Source organism: Amblyomma mixtum, chromosome 8 (genome assembly GCF_055824585.1).
Source record: "Amblyomma mixtum isolate Tamu chromosome 8, ASM5582458v1, whole genome shotgun sequence".
NCBI lineage: Eukaryota > Metazoa > Arthropoda > Arachnida > Ixodida > Ixodidae > Amblyomma > Amblyomma mixtum.
In genome coordinates, this window is record NC_143019.1 from 107,532,482 (window position 1) to 107,552,704 (window position 20,223).

General features: G+C 45.4%; 1 protein-coding gene across 3 annotated transcripts in view; it reads left to right on the plus strand.

Annotated features, from left to right (window-relative positions):
* Positions 1-18,905, plus strand: part of LOC149333834 (cyclin-dependent kinase-like 4) — a 142,792-nt gene extending 123,887 nt beyond the window's left edge. For all 3 annotated transcript variants that reach the window (XM_089556120.1, XM_089556119.1, XM_089556121.1), the window contains exons 4-10: positions 992-1,064; positions 2,209-2,299; positions 4,700-4,897; positions 8,831-8,913; positions 16,025-16,084; positions 17,438-17,569; positions 18,221-18,905. In XM_089556120.1, coding sequence (XP_089412246.1) covers positions 992-1,064; positions 2,209-2,299; positions 4,700-4,897; positions 8,831-8,913; positions 16,025-16,084; positions 17,438-17,569; positions 18,221-18,403 — 820 coding nt within the window. In that variant the 3' untranslated portion in view covers positions 18,404-18,905. The remainder of the gene's footprint in view (positions 1-991; positions 1,065-2,208; positions 2,300-4,699; positions 4,898-8,830; positions 8,914-16,024; positions 16,085-17,437; positions 17,570-18,220) is intronic.
* Positions 18,906-20,223: the final 1,318 nt, after the last annotated feature.

The following is a 20,223-nucleotide window of genomic DNA, read 5'->3' on the forward strand; positions in this document are numbered from 1 at the left end:
GAAAATTTGCGCCTTAAATCAAATAGAAAAAAACAACACTAGTGTCCTTGACACCAATGTAGTTCCAAGAATTAGCAATAAAGTGACTCAAAGTGCATTTCTTACTGCATAGCTTTAAGCGCCCGTTTACGGCATTTATGAAGTGAGCGATGTCCCTCGTAACACAAACACGTGCGTGCCACTGCTCGCTCCTAGATGGCGCCAGACTCGCAGTTGCGCACTGAAAGCCGGCGAGGTGCGAAAGAAATCATGCCCGCATGCGCCTTTGAAAAACCATGAAGTTAGGAGAAACTAGGACGAACGAGCCCTGTGTGAAAAGCCCGTAACCTTGAGTGTGTTATATGATGCCCTCTCCACTTCGCCATCGCGCTGCGGCGCCGGGTCGGTGAGATAAAACTCGAAACCTGTCGAAACCTGACTCCACGCCTGACCATTGGCGACACCAGCCTCGGCGGCAGGGTGAGAAAGCGTTTGCACTGCGGACGCTATTGTGTAAGCGCGCCTGCTTTAACGCGAAGTGACGAACAGACTTGGCGCTCCCGATATAGGAAGGATGTTGTTTATAGCGCTGTGAGTGAGCCCGTGGCGTAGTTCTAGCTTCGAGGAAGCGCGCGCAAAATTAAAACACTGGAAGAGTTATGGTCGAATTCAGCGTTAGGAAATATAGTAATCGTCGTGAATTTTTTTCCTTGGTTTTGAACGATATAAAGCACGCCCGAAGCCTAAACAAACCGGCGAATTTCTTTAACGCATTGCGCAGGGAGGGCTTTAACATACAAAACTAAAGCATATAATTGTAACCAGAAGTAAATTTACAGTTTCTGTTCAGTTCGCTGCCAGGAAGCTCACTTGCTTAGGCCGCCTCTGGGCAGCACCAGACGGCAGCCTTCAGTTTATGCGCAGAAATGTTGCTTATGGCAAAAGGCAACGCTGCCTCAAGCTGCGTTTGTGCGATTTGCAACCGCTGCATACTAATTGAACTTTCTTGCAGCGTTCCAGATGCGCTCACCAAGAGGATAGTGTTCCAAACGCTTCAAGCGATCAACTTCTGCCACCTGCACAACGTACGTAAATTTATGGACTTTTTATGTTTTTATACCTAGCCGTACACCACGCTGCGCTCATTTATCTGGAGCTATCCGCATTCTGTGCAGACAGGACTAAAAGCATAGCAAATGCTTCCGATGTGTGTGGGTCGACGCGGTCGCTTGAGCTTCTTTGCTGGTCCTTTTTCATCGGACCCTATGGAATACATTATCGAATGGTTACCAAGTCGTGCATTTCGTTTATGAAAAAACGAGAAATGCAGATGACCATGAAACTTTCTTTTTTCTTTTCGCATATAGCAGGTTCTATACCTTATTAACTTTGGATGCCAGAGGCAAGCACGTGCTTTATCCAGGTGTGATACCGAAGAAGATGCTAAATGTTTAGGCTCCTTAGCAATAACCTGCTGAGAGCTCTACGTTAATCTGTGTGTTAACGGAGTTGCTATGGAGTTAAGCTGCTTCACCGAAAGTTAGGAATTATGTCCTTGTCGTGGTGGCCGCGGTTAGTGAAGGAGTAATGCGAAGACACCTATGCATTCACATTTCGGTGGGCATCAAAAAAGTGCCACGTGGTCGAAATTAATCGGGAGCTCGTCACTACGGCGCACTTGTGTCGCTTTGGGGCATACAAATCTCTTATTAAATCAGAGAGAAGAGCGATGGCGGATAAGGCAACCAGAAGGCGGCTGCTGTTGGCTGCACAGGACTACGGGAAAAGAAGGTTAGATGCACAGTAGAAAAAGGAGAAAAAGCAGGACATCATTCGTTGTTTGGATCAACTGAAACAGCAGTTAAGGACTTGCGTGCGGAGAAGTCATCATCTATAGCGCAGGAAAAACACCTGCTAGACTTCCAGCAGTGCTTGGCAAGCGGTCAGCTGGGCTTGCCTTGAGAATACGGAATCTCAATGTTAACTATGCTGTGGTGAAATCCAGCTACGAATGTTTCCAGCTCGCAACGAATAAGAATATTGTAAAGTAGTTGCGTGATCCAAAGTTTCCTATACCCTGTCGGAGCGAGAAGACAGTACTGTTGTGATAAAGACGTACTGCAAGTTTTGATTTTTTCAGCCTTTTAATTCTATTGGGAGCAAAGTGAGCATGTTCGGTGATCCATTTAAAAGGGTGTCATGTGATACGTGCATTCGCCCTGTGAACAGTGCATCCACCGGGACGTCAAGCCAGAGAACATCTTGCTGACCAAGGACGGTGTGGTGAAGCTCTGCGACTTCGGATTTGCTAGGACGCTAAGTAAGTGGGAATTGAATTTAATGGTCGTTTTCACTACCCACAGTTTCATGTGCTTAAGATTTATTCGTGAAGATTTCCGCAACGTACTTGGCGCATCTTCTACCTTTCTATGTTGCCATTGACATCAAAAACCATGTTTCTGGTTTATAGCCACCACGGCAACTTCACGCAGTCGTAGCACTTCTGTGCGAGGCCAGATGCTTGTCTGCATCGATAAATGTATACTGGTGCTTTATACACTTCGGGTGCAGTTCGTGAAAATGTTTCAGCAATTTGTCCCAAACCTAATGAAAACCTTGTTAGCGCTAACATTTTAACTTTAATGCGGTCCTGCATTCATCTTCTCCTGTCTCTTTGTTAGTCGGAAGGGCACGATCGATTGCCGATTCCGCAAACTGACTTTCTTTCTTTCTTAGAGTTTCGACAGAATTTCTTTTGCCTCTTATAAATTACACTGGACCAAGAACCGGACGCAAGTTTTTGAACAGGACACCTGTCGCAAACAACACAGTGAATCGGCAATTTTTTTTCGGGGTTGTGAGTGCACGCTATAGAATTTGGCCGTAAATTTGCGGACGCGCTAAGATTGGGAATTTTTGATCAGACTGGATAAATCAATTTTTGAGACCTAGCCAAGGATATATGGACAAATCTCTCTAGTTTACATGACTTCTACCATGTTCCGCGTGGCGCTGAACACTTAAAAACAGCGCGGGAGTTTCGAATGTTCGGTACGCCTCATTGATTGCCAAAGGCAATCTGAAATAGCTGTTGTGAACTCAGGAAGTACATTATAAGTCAGATCTAGTGCCGAGGAGGAAGAGTTGGCAATGATAATCACACTGACGCAGAATGGCTGGAGACTAGTTTTCTCAAAACAACAAGTGCAAAATATCCTGGTTGAGACAGAGTGTTCGTTACTGGCTGCTGAATGTCCGAGAGCTGGGTGTGGTGACTTCTCTTCTGAGCAGCTTGTTTGCCGAATCCGTTGGTTTCGTCGCACTATGCTGTGGAGACGTACTAAAATGGAGAATTATGACACTTTTGTATACTGCAACAGTGAACAGCGAACCCATCGCTTGTCATTGCTAGCAAGATGTCCAGTTCAAGCTATGATCAGCCGCCTGAGGCCGGCTTGAAGTTTGTAAGGTTAAGGAGCAATGCGTCGGATGCATAAATTAGAGCACAGTGGCAATTACAGGGAAATAATGTCAGCTCTTGGAAGGGAATCACGGTTCACACGGTTCACACGCCAGTGCCTGTGGTTGGTGATCGAGGGCTTTGTGTAATGTATGGTTCACGGTTATCCATGGAAGCGTCCTGCCTGCTGGAGCGTTTTCTCCAACGATTGAAGTCAGTTATGCTTCAGCGTCATCCTTGCGCGCTTTCTTTTTTAGAGGATGCGTATTTTTCCCTCTTGTGTTTTCTCTTGTGAATTTCCGTCAGTACTCTGGGGTGCTCACCACAGACATCACAGCAGTAGGTGGGAGCTACTGCCAAAATTCTGAGTACCAGGGAGAGCAAAGGAGAATGAAAACGTAGGCACAAAACAACCATATAAAGAGACTCGTAATGTGAATACCAAGCCCAGCTACATTAAGTGACCGGTGCCCGATAAAGTTTGAATTGCGACCGGTCCAGAGAAGTCATTGCTGGCCATGACTGGCTCATCACTTTTCGGTGGGGCGCTACTCAGACAAAAAGTGCAGGCGGAAAAGTGAAGAAATACAAAGAAAGCGTTGCGAGTTCTGTAAAGATTCGGCAACAGTTTATAGTTGTACAGAAAACTTTCGCTGTGGCGAACGGTGTTCATTACTTGTGGTCAAGTACTTTCCAGTGAAAATGCATTCCAGGATGCCGTGTTCCACAAGGGGTGTGCGGGTGCGAAGCGAGTGCTTCCGAGAGTGGCTTCTTTGGAGATGTGATGTCGCGAGCTCAATGGAGATGGAGGCGAGTATTGTTTAGTTCAGTCAGCGTCAGAAGGAATGTAATCGCTGTCTTAGCAGTTGACAAGAAACAAAATACTTTTCTATTGTTATGATCTTTCATTCTGTGAAGGAAAATGGCCGTGAAGGATACAACGTTAAAGGAGCCACTGCTCTGTATCATCCGAAATATGAAGCGCGAGAAAGCACTCTATCTGAGTACGTTATCTTTGCTTTAATCCCATTGACGTTCATTCAGGCTCCACAGATACCCCCTGGGGACACTCAGGAGATATAGGGTTTTCTGACTACTACAAACCTGGAGTTAATACATGAATGCTTAAGTGCGGGGTGGTGCTTGATCGGAGCATGTTTATCTGGTGCGACGTTAAAGTTAATGTTGGAACAGGAGTAAACCTGCTTCCAGAATTCGCTCGACTCACAATTTCGCTTTCCAACTGCGCCTTCCATGAAGGTCCTGGCGAGAACTACACGGACTATGTGGCGACACGCTGGTACCGGGCGCCTGAGCTGTTGGTGGGAGACACGCAATACGGACCCCCCGTGGACGTGTGGGCCGTGGGCTGCGTGGCGGCTGAGCTGATGCGCGGCGAGGCGCTGTGGCCCGGAAAGTCGGACGTCGATCAGCTCTACCTCATACGCAGGACGCTCGGTGAGACCCACGGCTGCGCCTCTCTGCGGGCTGGGGCGTCGAATTGCGGTGCACATTCTTGGAATTAACAGTGACACTGGCGAGTGCAGTAATGGAAGCCGCACAAAAGCGTAGACCTGCTCTATGAAAAGTGTGCTTCAGTAGGATTCTCAGATTATTAGTACTGCCACGTGGTACTGACCACAGTATAGTCGGCTGATAGGTGGAGACGGCAGTCAAATAGACGGTGTCCCTGTTAAAAAAAACCATAAGATTTTATATCGGACGCATATGAATTCATTTGGGACACATATCAAGAGGTATGTGTCCCATATGAATGCCACATGTGTCCCATATGAATTCATATGGGACACATCCTTTGTAGCCGTATCGCTGCGCTTGGGTGGATGTCAATGAGTAATTTCTCCCTTATTAGAAATCTACCCCACCTTGGGGGATTCCCGTAAACATTTGACCAACACTGTTCCCACTTCGAGTTATTGATCAATTCGCTCTCGCCCTGCCATAAGCTTTCCGTCCCGGAAACTCAGTTGCTCTAGCGACTGCTCTGGTGAAGCGGTGGCCCCGGGTTCAAGCCCCAGACCAGGACGAATTTTTCTTTAACGGCGAAGTTTCTGAGAAAGCTGTATAGCTTTCCCCTGTAGCCGTGCGGCTGCGCCTGGGCGTCCCATATGTGAACCAATATCGCTGCTTATGGAGCATAAGGGAGCGAGTGTAGTTCATATGGGAGGTGGTGTAAGGCCATACGGGCGTATGTGCCCATATGCTCATATGAGCCCTGGTTAGATAAACTGAACTTGAAATACTTATTGGATCAATTGCCTTATTATGGTGGAAATCTACTTGACCTGGATATCTATATGTAAACAATGATGTATTCTGCCACCATGGCGCGAGTACCAGCTGGTGGTTTATTCTATGGTTTCTTGTGTATTCGCGTGGCTGTGAATGCTTAGTCGGAAGTGTATTCTCAGCGCCGATCCTTTCACTACGCGCATGAAGCTAAGTAATGAACTATGCCAATAATTGATGAGCCAGAGAGCTCTGTGTATAGCAAGAATTACGTGCGTTATGAGATGACAACATGAAAGCTAGCACTGAGAAACTATTACGTTCTGAGATGTTTCTACCACAACCTTTGCTTAATAAAGATGCAGGGCATCGGTGACATCTGGTGATAGCCCGCAAATACATTCAGCACATTTGTGAGGCAAGTAGCTAATCACGACTGCGCTGTGTTCACTTGGTAAAAATATACTAAGTGCGGAAACGCGCATTTGCCATAGACATGAGAAAATAATGTGTTTTCGCTCATTGATCGACGTGGCTATCATACCGACGTGGCTATCATACGACGTGGCTGTGATCGACGTGGCTATCAAAATTCATGATCTGAAGGTGGCTGTTTCGAAACTACGTTCTGGTCGCGTTTTTTAATTATTTATTTTTGCAGTCTACTTATTTTACGGCTGTATGCATGAGTTCCCAAGTAAATTAGAATCTTATGGCCATGGCTGCGACATTTTATTTATTAATTTATTGCTCAAATGCCCCTGGGTAGGTGTCTTTCACGAGGGGTGGGCGGCCTCACAGTAGATGTTCGATTGCTTCAAAATATGATTCAAAATATGTGCACCCCATTTGAACCGTATTACTCATATGACCATTGCCGGTATCACCCATATAGCCCATATTGCCCATGTAACCCATATAGAATGAAACCATATGTCCATATGGAGTTTTTTCAATAGAGGTCTGTAATTACCTCGAGCAAGGAAGAATATATAATTCCCTGAAGTTGAGGGAACCTTTGTGATTTTCTTTAAGCTAAGTCAAATATAGAGGAAGGAGGAGTGTGACACAGAGGGGAGTTATAAAGGTCACTTGGTATTCTTTCCAAAACGGTCGCTCCAGCTTGCGAAAAGCATGTTTGTATAATGTCTCTTTCTGCGTGACATGAAAAGGCGCCACAGTGAAAAGTTGACAGCAATCAGCTATTTAGTGTTACACGTTCAAGAGCTACTTAAGATCCTAGAAGGCTTAGGTGTTCCAATTGAACTTAAGAAAGCTCTATTGTAGTCCTATCCTTTTCAGAGAGGAACTGTGCATTTGTAAGCGTTTGCAGCACAATTGCACACAGATCGCTACCTATACAAAAGTTCAGTATGGATCTTACACATTGTAGTTGTGCTTTGTGCATATCAAGGAAGAGAGCTCATTAGGGTTGGAAGTTAACCAGGGTATGGCTTCTGCTACAATCTCTGACAGCGAGCTGTACAGGATTAGTTTGAAACTAGCCAACAATCAAATCACGCGTAGCGAGAGTACCTAAAGTAACTGCCACGCATTGAAACACCTCTCACAGTATATGAGACCAAGTTGTATATTGGCTGGTCAAAGTGTAGCAGTTTCAAAAAGCAATCACGTTGCCCATACATTATCAGAAAGGTCCAGAAGCCGAGTTTTATCACACTTGACAAGCACCTGAGAGGCGTTTATACTCCGCGACAACTTTTTCTGGCACTGGAGCGGAAGCTGCGGATTCGAAACACGCCTTTTCTTGGCTGGACGTCAATGAGTAATTAACTCCCTTATTACGCCTTCTCTTCCTACGCAAGGGATTATAGTCCCTACTTGCAGTTAATAGTTTTATCGCAAAACACAGTATATTGTTAATATTTCTTATGTATGACTTATTTCAAACACAACATACAACTTTCGACGTTAATTGTGAAGGAAGAACTTCTCTTGACCACAACAAATTTAATAGGCACGTCTGGTTGCAAGAAGCCTCAATAGAAGGTGCCAAGGGCTCCAGTGATGGTGTGAAGTTACCGCAAAAGGGGACGTCCTGGCGCAGCCGAACTGTATGGCGGCATAACACAGTTATGGACGCTCCGCTACTCTATAGCCTTCTCTATAGCTTAATCGCCAAGAAAACCTGTCTACGAGTATAGTTTACAACAGCAGAGGCTTATTGCTCGAGAGCCTAAACTATGTAGCGTCGTTTGTACCCAAGAGAATCACACTTTGACGGCTGCAGAATGCAAAGTATCGATTCTAATGATGATTTTGTACGTCTTCACGATGTCTTAGGTTTTTTTGTGACATTCCTTGCTTTTGCCGTGTCATTTGAATGCACAAAGCTGATCTTTCAGCAGTTTTAAAGTGATTTTTTCATCAGTTGAGGAGGGGGGGGGGGTTGTAGTTTCTGTATAATAATTAGCATCGTACATCTAATCACCAGTCTCTGCCTTGAACGATTCGTGCTCTTTACAACAATTGGAGAAAATAATATTTAAACCTTGTAATTATTATGTTGATACCCTTCATTCAAAATTCTTATTTATAAAGTACTCCCTCTTTGGAGACATTCTTGTGCAAAGCATTCACATGAAATCACAAAAAAGGCTGGTAAAAACCGCCGCTCTGATTCTTATAGGACGCCTTGCAGACGCCACCTCAGTGATCATGGATGTGCACATACAGCTTCTGGGAGGCGCACTAAAAAGGATGTGCTCCTGAGAAGGACAACGTCCGTTCGAAAGTATAATTTCAGTCTATAGCTTTGTTCAGTTTCGTCGATGGATGAAAAATTTAAAGATAAGTAAACGCAGGAATCGGGGAGGAGTGAAACAGAAGAATTAGTGCTTTGAAGCTTTAAAACAATTCAATTAAATTGCCGTCCAAAATACATGAGTTCCTTGAAATACTTTTTAGACTGTTTTTTTATGAACAGCGCCAGAATCCTTAGTATTAATTCTGCACAGTTACGGAACAGCACACATTTATTTGTGCTGCACAAAATTTCACAGTGCGCATTGCCTATATTCAAAGTTTTGTTGCTTTTTGGCCAGTCCAGGAAAGTCTGCTACGGGAGCTTTCGTTGCGCTGCATAAGTTCTAGGAGAATAATGTTTGCTCATTTTTTTAGGGGAGCTCATTCCAAGGCACCTACAGATCTTCAAGACGAACGACTTCTTCGCTGGAGTCAGCATTCCAGACCCTGATGTAGTGGTAAGTTACATTGCGGAAAGTTGCCGGTCCAATTGGTGCATGATTTCAACGAAAACAGCGCGCGAAAGACAGGACCTAGAATTGGAGACATGCACACACACAGCGCTGCGTGTGTGCTTCCTCCTCGACACTGCTCGGCACGCTTACCCCCGTATTCACAAATGTTCCTTTCCTTAAAGCGTTAAGTGGGCCTTCGGCAAGGACGGCCTAAGTTGAAACGTAAGATAAGGCTGAAGTCAGCCTCAAAAACCAACCTTACGCGATTTTAAGGGCGCCTTACGAAAAGGGGCTCCTATCCGAAAATGTTGGTGATATGGAAGCGAGGCTACTCGCGTTTTTATGTTGGAATCATCTGGAGATACACGTATAATTTATTCCTACGACAAAAAGTGAATAAAAATTTCTCCTAGCACGCTTGCAAGTAAGCATCAGAGATTTTAGGCAAATAATTTTCCAATTTTGACATTTTTTCTTTTTTTGCAGGCCACCCTGTAGGGTAGCCGTCACCATAATGTGCTTGTTGATTTGACGTCGCCCGCCTCTTTTGCGAGTGTTTGCTTCTCGACGTCGGTTCGACAATCATGTTCGACAATCGAGTTACAATCCGGGAAACTGTCGGCTGGGACACGTTTACAAGGTCTCCGGAGACCACTTGAAAGGTCCCCGCTCCGTAAAAACGCAGCGTCACGAGCAGTTGCAACAGCGGCGGCACAGGACAACCTCGTCCGTCTGTGTTCTGGCGCAGCGGCAACATGGACAGAAGCTTGACCACAGCAGCCTTGGAAAAGCGGTACCTTGCGAGGAATACCTGGTTGTTGTACACTTCCATGGGATTCTGGCGATCCCTAAGGTTCCGCCGCAACGGGTGCGCAAAACTGTACGCTTCGTCATCGATGACATCTTCCGCGCGGCGAACAAAATCGACGAACTCATGTTGAATTCCAATGGCAGATCGGGATCAAGTTTTTCTGCTCGGTTTGGATCAGTCGTATTCCAATGGTAAAATGGGAGCGCGAGTTGTATGTTCCAGTGGCAGATCGGGATCAGGCGTAAATCCCGGATCTCTCCGTGGAGCAGCGATACTTGATCCGCCGAAATCGGCAGATTTGACCGGAACCTCGCGGGACGTTTTCTTTTCCGCCGCGTCTGCTTCCTCTTGCGACCGGCAGCAGCCGCTTCGTTCCTGTCGTCGCTACGTGGTGAGCCGGGCGAGCCGGGACAGCCGGGCACTTTCCAGTCGACAGTGGACGGCAATGATCTTGCTTCAATTCGTGCGGCACTAATTTTGCTTCATGGAAGTGACAGTTCCGACTCGGGCACTGAAAGCTCAGAGTCCAGCAGTGAAGATTCGTCTGAAACGGACAGCGAGTGTGCCGGCCTGTATGCCTGCCGCCGGCGTCAGAAAAATGCGCTAATATTCTTTGTTCGCGTTCATAACAAGCCCTGGAGTAGAGGAATTTAAAAAATGAATCATTTTTGAGGATCGTTGGCCAATACCGAGTTGCTGGTAGAAGTGATAACTGCGATACAAGCAAATTTCTTCCTGATGCCCAGTGCGGCTGGCCTGCTGTCTGCTAGCTCCACTGTTGGAGGCGTCGCAGAAATCGATCATGTCTTTATTTTATTATGAGACGAGGAACACAGTAAAACGGTGACGCGAGTAGCACCTTTACTACAGCGCTGACCAATTCCGAAGCGCCCTCAGCTGCGGCATCGATGAAAAACAGTTAGGCTTAGCGACGACTACGGCAGCCAGGGAGAAACGTTAGCCGGGGGGCAGCGCAGTTCGTCGCTCGGCGTGTCCGCGGGCGGCGTCGTTGCCGAAAGCTCGACTGTCTCGCTGATTGGTTCAGCGGCTTGCGTCTCGCAGTCGCAAGGCTGGAAAATCGAGCAGCGAGCAACTTGCCTGCGCGTCGTCCGCCACTTCTTTCGTGAACGGTAGGGACAGACTCACTGGCTCTCCGAAGACCGCGGCCGCATACTCGCGTGTTCACGGAGAGTGGACCATCCTGTACATACGCTTTGGTTTTGGTTTTACATTACGGCCTTCGTACTGCCTCCTTTTTGTTTCGCCGAGACGGCGTCTGTCAACGCAGAGATCGCGCCTCGCGCAACTCCTGTCGCACTCGAACACGAAGCTAGCAGGGCGTCCGCTCCGGCGGCGCGCCTAGTTTCCGCGGCTCGCCGCTGCGGCGCTGGCATCGCGCTCCCAAGGGAGCACTGGCATTCCAATCGCAAAATGGGAGGTGGCAAATCTACGCGCTCCGACGCGCTCCGTATGCGATCCGACGGAGCGGTCTCGATCTGCCATTGGAATTCAGCATCACTGAAGTCGTCATCGTAGCACGCCGCCATGTTGAATTGTGGTAAGGAGCAGTTTAAGGTGCCTGGGTTGGCACCTTAAATGGCTCCCTTTACCTGAATTTTAAGTTGGGCTAAAGGGGACCGTTAAGGGTAAGGTCTGTTTCTGAAACGCGTTAAGGAGCAGGAAAGTGAAGGGGCGCTAAAGATAAGGGCAAGTGTGGTTTTGTGAATACGGGGGTTACAGTGGAACGCGAGTCCCTTGTCTTCTCGTGGACGGCGTTTACAGTCCACCCTTCGCAAAAGCACTGCCGTCCTGATAACGGCTCGTAATGAGTAGGTCGTCGTACTCATGTCCAGTTTTCTCGGAGAAAAATTTTGAATATTAAGGCGAAAGCCTTTAATGCCTTATACTGTAGTGACCAAGACATGTTAGCAAATGTGTCCACGTTTCGGATTGGTCGAAATGGTCGTAACGTCACTGCGCGCGAATTTCAAACGGGTCCAATTGTACTTTGGCTAGTAACCGTGCGACCAATTAAAGGGATGGTTAGTGATGCTCCAAGCAAGTGGGACTGAGTTTAGTTAATTAGTCGATTGACAAATTAGCCGAATTAACCTTTCTAGTCCGACCAGATAAATAAATAAAACCGAGTCGGATATTGGTTGACTTGGGGAATGGAACCAGGGTCTCCGGAGTGCGAGACGAACACGCTAACCACTCCGCCTTTCCAGCTCTATTGTTTGGAATGAACAAAGGCGCGTCTAATGGATGCGGTGTGTTCGTTCACTCCCATCTTCCTCCCTTCTTTTACGGCGAGGTTCAGGTGTCCACAGAGATATGCGAGAGAGATACATTTCATTTCCTCAAAAACCAATTTACCGTCGAGAAAGGCATAGAGCCGAACTGGCGATGGCGTTCTCTGATCTCCCTGGCAGCGTTGCAAGACGCTGTCGCGTTCCGCCCTTACAGACGAAGCTTAACGTCTTAACCACACATCAGTGACACAAGAAGCAACACCGCGCTTAAGGCTTTCGCCTCACCGCACTTTAGGTCAACAAAGTGCCCCCCTGAATTTTTGGAAAACTCTAAGATACTATTATAAAAATATTAAAGGCAATGGTCCATTTTTCCGATTGTAGCAAAACCTTTGTTCTAAATTGCTTCCATAGCTCGCATTCAGCAGTTCACTCTGCCATATAAAACCAATGGGGAACGCTTTTGACGACAGCAAGAACGCTAATAGCAAAGAATTGCAAGCCCGCTGACGGGCGGTCTGCGGATATATTTATTGTTATCGTGAATTCTTACAATACATGAAAAAATTGCGTTCATAAACCAGTTTCCGTTCGAAAATGTTTTTGTAGAGAATTGTTAGGCATGCAGAATATCACTGTAGCGCATAGTAATACATATCTATCAACCGCGCAAGTTTCTCCATGGTGTCTAGAAACAAAAACAAAAACTGCAAGAGTTTTTATCCTATCATCCCATATTTTCCTCTATTTAGGATAGAGAACAAAAGAAAATTGAGATGAGAGGACAGATTACGACCACTGCAGCTTGACTTCTTCCTTACCATGGGCAAAATGGCAGTTTTCACGTGGTGAATTTTAACATTTATTCTGAAAATATACGTTAGGTAAACTAGTATGTCGGATAACAAAATGAACTTAATTTAATGTGCTATTTTTAGCATGCATTTAAAATGAAAATATTCAGCAGCAATGAAAGGTTTTTTTACCGAGCACAAAATTCCACGAGAATTACAATATATACTTCTCACGGTAACTTCTCACGGGAACCTGTTTCTTGGAGGAGTTAAAGGGTATTTTTGTCCGAATGTTTTTATTATAAAATGCTGATAAGTACGTGCACATTAACTAATATACATGCGCGGCTCAACGATAGACATCTAACATGTAAATGAGAAATTGTAATAGACAAGAATATTGTATAATTACCAAATTTGACGAAAATTAAAGACTTCAGAAGGTATGCAAATACCAGGAGAGAAGAAAATTGGCTAATATATACCAGGTGCTTCATACTAAAGTAACTGCACCTAAAAATGTCATTTTGCCTCAGAATTATTCTGAGCTACAAAAAAAAACCTTTAACGACCAAGGCTTCCTGCCACTGGGCGAAGCAGACCCTGAATCTTGAAATACACATAGTGACACCCAACATGCACAAACGAGCACTAAAGTGGGCATTTAATTGTGCAGAAGTAGCAAGAAAATGACCTGAAATAACTGTAGTAGAGATGCAGTCTTTGGAAGAGCTCTCAGACATTTGTGCCTACTAAAACTGTATTGCCTCAAGTGGTGAAAAATGTCTAAAAATTTCGCTTTACCTGCTCATGTGTTTGGCTTCGCTACATGGCGCCATAGGCTTCACTGAACAGGGCCATTCCAGGGACGGGGGAAGGACGTTTCTTTCACGATCTAAACAGCTACCACTGTAGAGATGGCGGGACCGAATCTTGGCCTCATAAAGTACGCAGACGGCAAGTAACAGCCACTTTCACCCCATTCTATCCAACTCGCTTGCGTAACATTCATCCGTTCCAAACTCGAATGTGCCTCGGCAATCTGGAATCCCCATCAGAAATATCTAATCGACCAGCTTAAAGCCATCCAAAATCGCGCGGCCCGTTTTATCACATCGCAGTACTGCAGACGACACAGTGTAGCTCTTATCAAGGCATCGCTTGATCTTCAATCCTTGGCACTTCGGTGTAAAATTTCACAGCTTTGCTTACTTCACAAATTGTACTACACCTTCTCACTCTGCTAAGAAACTCTGTATTGCACCCGCCTCTTCGCACCTCACGCCGACTTTTTAACTCCAAGTTTGCAGCGCATACACGGCTCCTCAAACTCATTTAATAAATATTTTTTACCTAGCTTCATTATATTTGGGAACGAACTACCCGATTTGATAGTTACTGAAACTAAGCCTAATAAATTCAGGCAGTTATTAACAGCACATTTCACGGGCTGAGTTCTATTGTCGTTTTTTGAGTGTGTGCATGTGTGTTTCTTATCTTTTTCCAAGTTGTTCTTTAGCTGCTGTGTCTTTCTTTTGTTAATACTTTTGATAATGTTGATGTTGAACATGAACCCTGCACTTTGTATTTCTTGTTCATGTTACCGACCACTGTATTATGTAAAGACTGCTCCCCCCCCCCTCTTCCCCCTTTATGTAATGCCCTAAGCCAAGAGCCCTTAAGGGTAAATAAATGATGATGATGATGAATACTTTGCAATTCGCGATTACAGCCTAAATGGCAGAACAAATCAGTAAACAGGCAGCAGGGAGAAAACAGTGCTTTACCACGCAGAAAAACACAACTATCAGACGTCATCCTGAACGTCACTGCCATCAATGATAGCATTAAAAAAAGTTGTCTCGAGACCTCAAAAAGTCACTGCACCAAGGCCATTTGCAACAGGGTATGGCTACCAGAGGCTCTGCCACGCTCATGGAGATCAGTTGCGCACTGCTCTGCAGTCCCGCACCAAAATTTACCGCTTTTTAGCAAAGCTCCCAACTATTCCAAAACTAAAAATTGACTAGCCAGACTGTATATTCCATGGCGTAACGAATTGGAAAGTGCTTTAGTAGCTTTGGAATAGCTTGTAATCTACAGGGTGTGCAGGCTAACTTTAGTCAAGGGTTAAAAGATAAAATATTTTAGGTAGGCCAGGGAAAACACTTGCATACGCCTACCAATCGGCTTGCGCATGATCGGCAGTCTTTTGTTTTGCAGATAATTATTTCGCAATTAAGATAAATATTTCTAAATGCATAAATGTTGACATTAGACAGAAAATGTGAATAGGAAATTGGACAGCACCTTCAGAAGCCCGCAATCTTTTTATTTGCGATAAATTTGTGCGATAAATAATTTTTTCTAAATGCGTAAATATTGACGTTAGACAGAAAATGTGAATAGGAAATTGCAGAGAACCTTCCGAAGCCCCCAGTCTATTTATTGGCGATGTAAGGCTCACGTGTATCTCTTTTCCCTCAGCTCCAAAGAAATCCCGCGAAATACAAAAATAATCACGTCACTAGCGCAGTCGCGCGACACGATTGTGATGCTCTCAACCGTGGCTTGAGTGAACGAAATCAGCTTCTGGCAAGGCGCGACGACTTTACTGCTCCGGCAGGCCGATATGTCGCTGGTGGTTGAATTTGATTTTGCCACCTTTACGCTTTTCATCGCAATTACAATGCACGGTGCGTTCGCTGCAACTTGCACCGTCACGCTTGCAGACTGGCTCGCGCGGGCGTCGCAACCACCGTCGACATATCGGCCTGCCGGAGAAATGGGGTTTTCGTTCACTCGAATAGCACAATCGTGGCGCACGAATGCGCTCGTCACGTGATTTTTTTTTGTATTTCGCGGGTTTTCTTTGGAGCTTAGGGAAAAGAGATGCACGTGAGGGTTTCTTTGTCTCAAATCAATGGAATGGGGGTTTCTGAAGGTGGTCTCCAACTTTGCTATTCACATCTGCTGTCTTAAGCCAATATTTTTGCATTTAGGAAAAATATCTTATTTAAATAGCAATACAAAAAATTGCCTAGACGCGCAACCCAGCTGGTAGCTTTATGTAAGTGGTTTCCCTGGCCGACCTCAAATATCTTATTTTTTAACCCTTGGCTAAAGTTAGCCCGGACACACTGTACATAATATATATGGGGTTACCAGTCTCCAATGCTCATGGGTCATGCTTAGGAAACAGTTGATGGCGGTGTTGTCAACACCCATTAAGTGAGATATGTGCTTATTTCATGCAGGAATCTCTGCAGTCTGCAATACCGGCAACCGTGGACTCGTTCGGAATCGATTTCTTGAAGGTAAACGGACTAGGATAAGGCCCCAGAACAACCTTTTCTTGATCTTGCTATTTCATCGCTCGCGGTCGGTAGGTAGGAGTATATTAGTCCGCTAAAAGGCCACATAAGCTCACTTTAATTTCTGAGCAATTTTTTTCATAATTGGCAACGGCGTACTCAAAACTGGCGTACTGGTGTAAGCTCAGGTTTTCACCGCTGCAAAAGTGCTTCCGACAGAAGCTTGAGGCTCGTACTAAGCAAGGTAATGAGCAAGTAGTAGCACCTGTCTAACTGAATGATGGATTCTCGAAGCAATTCCTTGAATAGTCCTCCCCACTTTCAAAAGCGTTTTTTTCTTGATTGCCTGTTTCTTGGGAAAGAAAGAAGAGGAACTACTCGCAGCTTCACCTAATTCATAGGGTAGGAATTGAGATACTTGCAACGAGATGAGATGGAGACCAGAATAACACTACGTAACATTGAAGGCCATCCTTACCTCCTGATAGTACAAAGTAGTGCTGACAGTTGCTTGGTCCAAACACAATGCTAATTTGCATTGCACCCTCCATGTGCCAGGATAAATGTGGTCGACATCGGCGAGTTCCGTTGCACGCATCACGCTTCCGAAAGGAGGACTGATGTAGACTGGCTATTTGGCCTTTAACACGAGTTAAAGCAGCGAAATGAACAATGACGACAGAAGCAGACAATGCAGAGTCAGCGCGTGTGTCGTCTCCTTTTGTACTTGTTCACTGCACGGCTTTGCTTCTTGTGAAAGGAGGGATACGAAGCGCGGAGGAAAGAAGACATGAGAACAGGTAATATGCATCGCTGCTCCTTCCCTGGGCAGCCCTCAGTTAGTTTTACTACTTAGCCCTGTCAGCTACCCCGGTGGATGGAACTCTGGTTGCACTTGCAGGAATGGGCAGAATTATTCTCTGTCATACCTGTCATCTGTTGAAATAGAGCTCACAACTTGAAGCAATATCCGCGTAGGGACATGAAGTGAGAGTAAGCATGAGCAGTGATTATAAAACTCGCAATGTATGCTTTTGTTCGAGAAAGTGGCACGCGTAAGTCTGGTAATGATTTAAGTTGTTAAGATTTTTGTTCTTCGATAGCCCTTTGCTTTGAGTTCAGCTTTGAAAATGTGCACTGATAGTAGGCATCCAAGGTGTTCGTTGCAGCGTGACAAAGTACTCATTATATTCAAGCAGTGAATGCTTTATTCGTGACCGTAGCGGTGCACTGAACAGGTATCTCAATACAAACCTGCGTTGTTCCGTTGCCAAACGTAGTACCATCGTTTCCCTATTTTGAAATCTGTCACGCGGAACTCGAACTGTTACACTCCATCGCTTGATGGTAATGCAGAAGTGCCTGGACAAGGATCCTGCGAAGCGGTGGACGTGCGAGCAGTTGTTGAAGCACCCTTACCTCGCCGACTGCAAAGTGCCCGAAGTGGATGTTGAGGACAACGTTCGCGTTCGGAGGGAGAAGTCTAAGGTAATTTGAACTCAGCCTGACTTGAATGTTTGATGGAATCATAGGCAACAGATTGGGCTGTGTCTTGATTTAGCGCTCCTTACTTCGAATTTTTGTTCCACACTTAACATTTGCCCCACATGCAGGAGCTTCTGCTGTCGGTTGTAAAAAAGAACACTCGTGTTTTTTCTGACACCGAATAAGCTCCCGCTATAAAAAAAAATGGGGCGATAATTTTAAAGGTTTTAACTCAGGTATTTCTTATTTTGCTTATTCTTTCGCACAGGCAGTCGTATGCAGTGGACGCTATAACGAAATATTATACGTGGCACACCATAATTCTAGAAAACGAAAAGCAGTCGAGATACCAGTCATTGTTTACGCGGTTCTCGTTACCTCACTGTGCTCCAACACCCCTTCCCCCTTTCTACTTATCTTTCCATGCTTCGAATGCTGGGATTCTACATAATGTGCTTCCCTCGGACATCTGCGTCGGTTACCTCGACTTGAACACCAAACCTGTCTTTTCAACCGACTCTGACACTTCGGTGTCAACCACCGCTGAAATGTGCGCATGACATGGAATCCCCTTGGAATGTCACACTATCGTGATATCTTGCTTCAATGTCGGCGACTATGCTTCTCACCGTATGCGTGGTGCTCTGCGTTCAGAATGGAAGTCAGCACCAGTCCTTGTTTCCGCACTTACCCGGACACTCTGGAAGTGGTTATCCGACGCCGGATGTCCGAGCATCGCAGCTGCACTCTCGTCATTCCTTGCCGCATCAAAACCAGCCGAACCCGCACCAGCAACAGTCTTCGTCTCGCAAGTTCGACCACCTACCCAATATTTGACGCCTGGGTCCCGGGACGCTGTACCACTCAGTCCCAAAGTCCTTCCCCGGATGGTCCTGGAAGTAGCCTATGGTTCGAAAGCGGTGCAAGTGTGGCCCGGGTCTTCGGTGTCATCGATCGTGTTACAGAAAAGAAAGTTGTGTTGGTGGACATTGGTATGAATGGACAAGTCATGATAGTTGTTTTAGCGTGTTAATTTTAAGGAAAGACTATTCTTGCCAGAAGTGGCACATGACACAGAAGTGATTTCTTTTTATTCAAACACCTAAAAGTTAAATGCGTATTGCGTTGAGGCTCTTGAAGGCAACTAAGATATGCGTCGAGTTTTGGACAAAAGCGACAGCGCCTTCCCATTTTCCTGTGTGACATAAAACTTCTAACAACGCTGGCTCCTGTGAGATCGGACGCGGGATGCATAGAGAAAGGCGACTCATGTTTCGGACTGTCCAGGAGTAAAATAGTGCGCATGGAAGAAAATAATAAACAAAAGAGTCATACAACTTCAGAAGGTATGTTCTACACTTCCTATTTGTTTATTTACTTGAAGTTATTCTGCAGAGTTTTTGAACGGAAATAATCTCATAGATTTTCGAAGCAGCTTAGCGTGCCCACTCTGGGTTATTCGCTTCAGTCCTCCAAGAATTTTGTAAAGTGGGGCCCCTGACGGTTTTCTTAACGACATGAGAAGTAAAAATCTCCCTCAAGAAGCGAAAAACAGGTTGGTTTTTCACGCGGTCTCTTCTTTTGTTACGCGGCATATATGATACGATGTAACAGTTCTGATTCAAGGACAAATGAAACCTATGCCGATGAGGAAATTAACTTTTATTGTATAAATGATTAAAGTAACGGCCATTTATTCACGCCCTTTAAGAAGGCGATCCTGCCAAGTTCAGCAAATCTTCAATGAACAGAAACTGCAACACCGTCTGGTCGAGACGTTGCACTGAGGTGGGCAGTGTTTCTTCGACAGTGGTGCTGTAGATTGTTATTTGAAAACATGTGAAATCCAAAGGAAATATAAAACAGGGAGTGACAGGGTGTTGCCATAGATCATCGGGAACAGGACAACTAATACACGAAGTCTACGCAAGGCTGCTCTGTTACACGCAAAAAATAAAACGATTTTGTGGCCGAGGTGAGTGGCGCCCATGTGACTCATGAAGCCGCGAGTGTATTTTTGCATTGCATATAGCCAGTGTCTCTGACGGTTTATTTGCCGTCACAGTTGAAGCATGAAGAGCCAAACCTATATTGTGAGAAGTCCTGTCTTGCTTGCAGACGCTTGCGAGGTGCGCGGAAACTGCAGTGCTAATTGAAGGCAGTGGAATTTGAAGGTTTCGCGCTTGAAATGAAAGGGTACTACAAAATTGCAATCTTAAACGCCATGTACGATGCATCAGCTGCTTCGGAAAGAAAAATAAAAATTCCGTGCTCACAGCATGTTTACTGTAGTGTGCTTCGCTGGCATGCCCAGAAATTCTGGTTCAGCGCATTTTTCTCAACGGGAAGTTTTTTATGATCGCATTCATTTCCCATATCTAAAGATTGCACCATATCAATCAATGTACCCGCAGATCATTCATCTCGGGACGCTTGTAGTTGTTTGCTATTTAGTGTCAAAAATGCACCCGCGCGGGTTTTCTATGGGAGCCTTAACTACTCGCTGTGAGCGCAGGAGGAAGTTTAAAAGCAAGATTTTGCTACGCATTGGAGGATTAGACCATTGTCATCGACACGCTCATAACAGTATTTTATAACTCTGCACAGTTTCCTCACAATTAAAAATGATGCCCGAGAAAGCTGTATTTGAGTTCAGT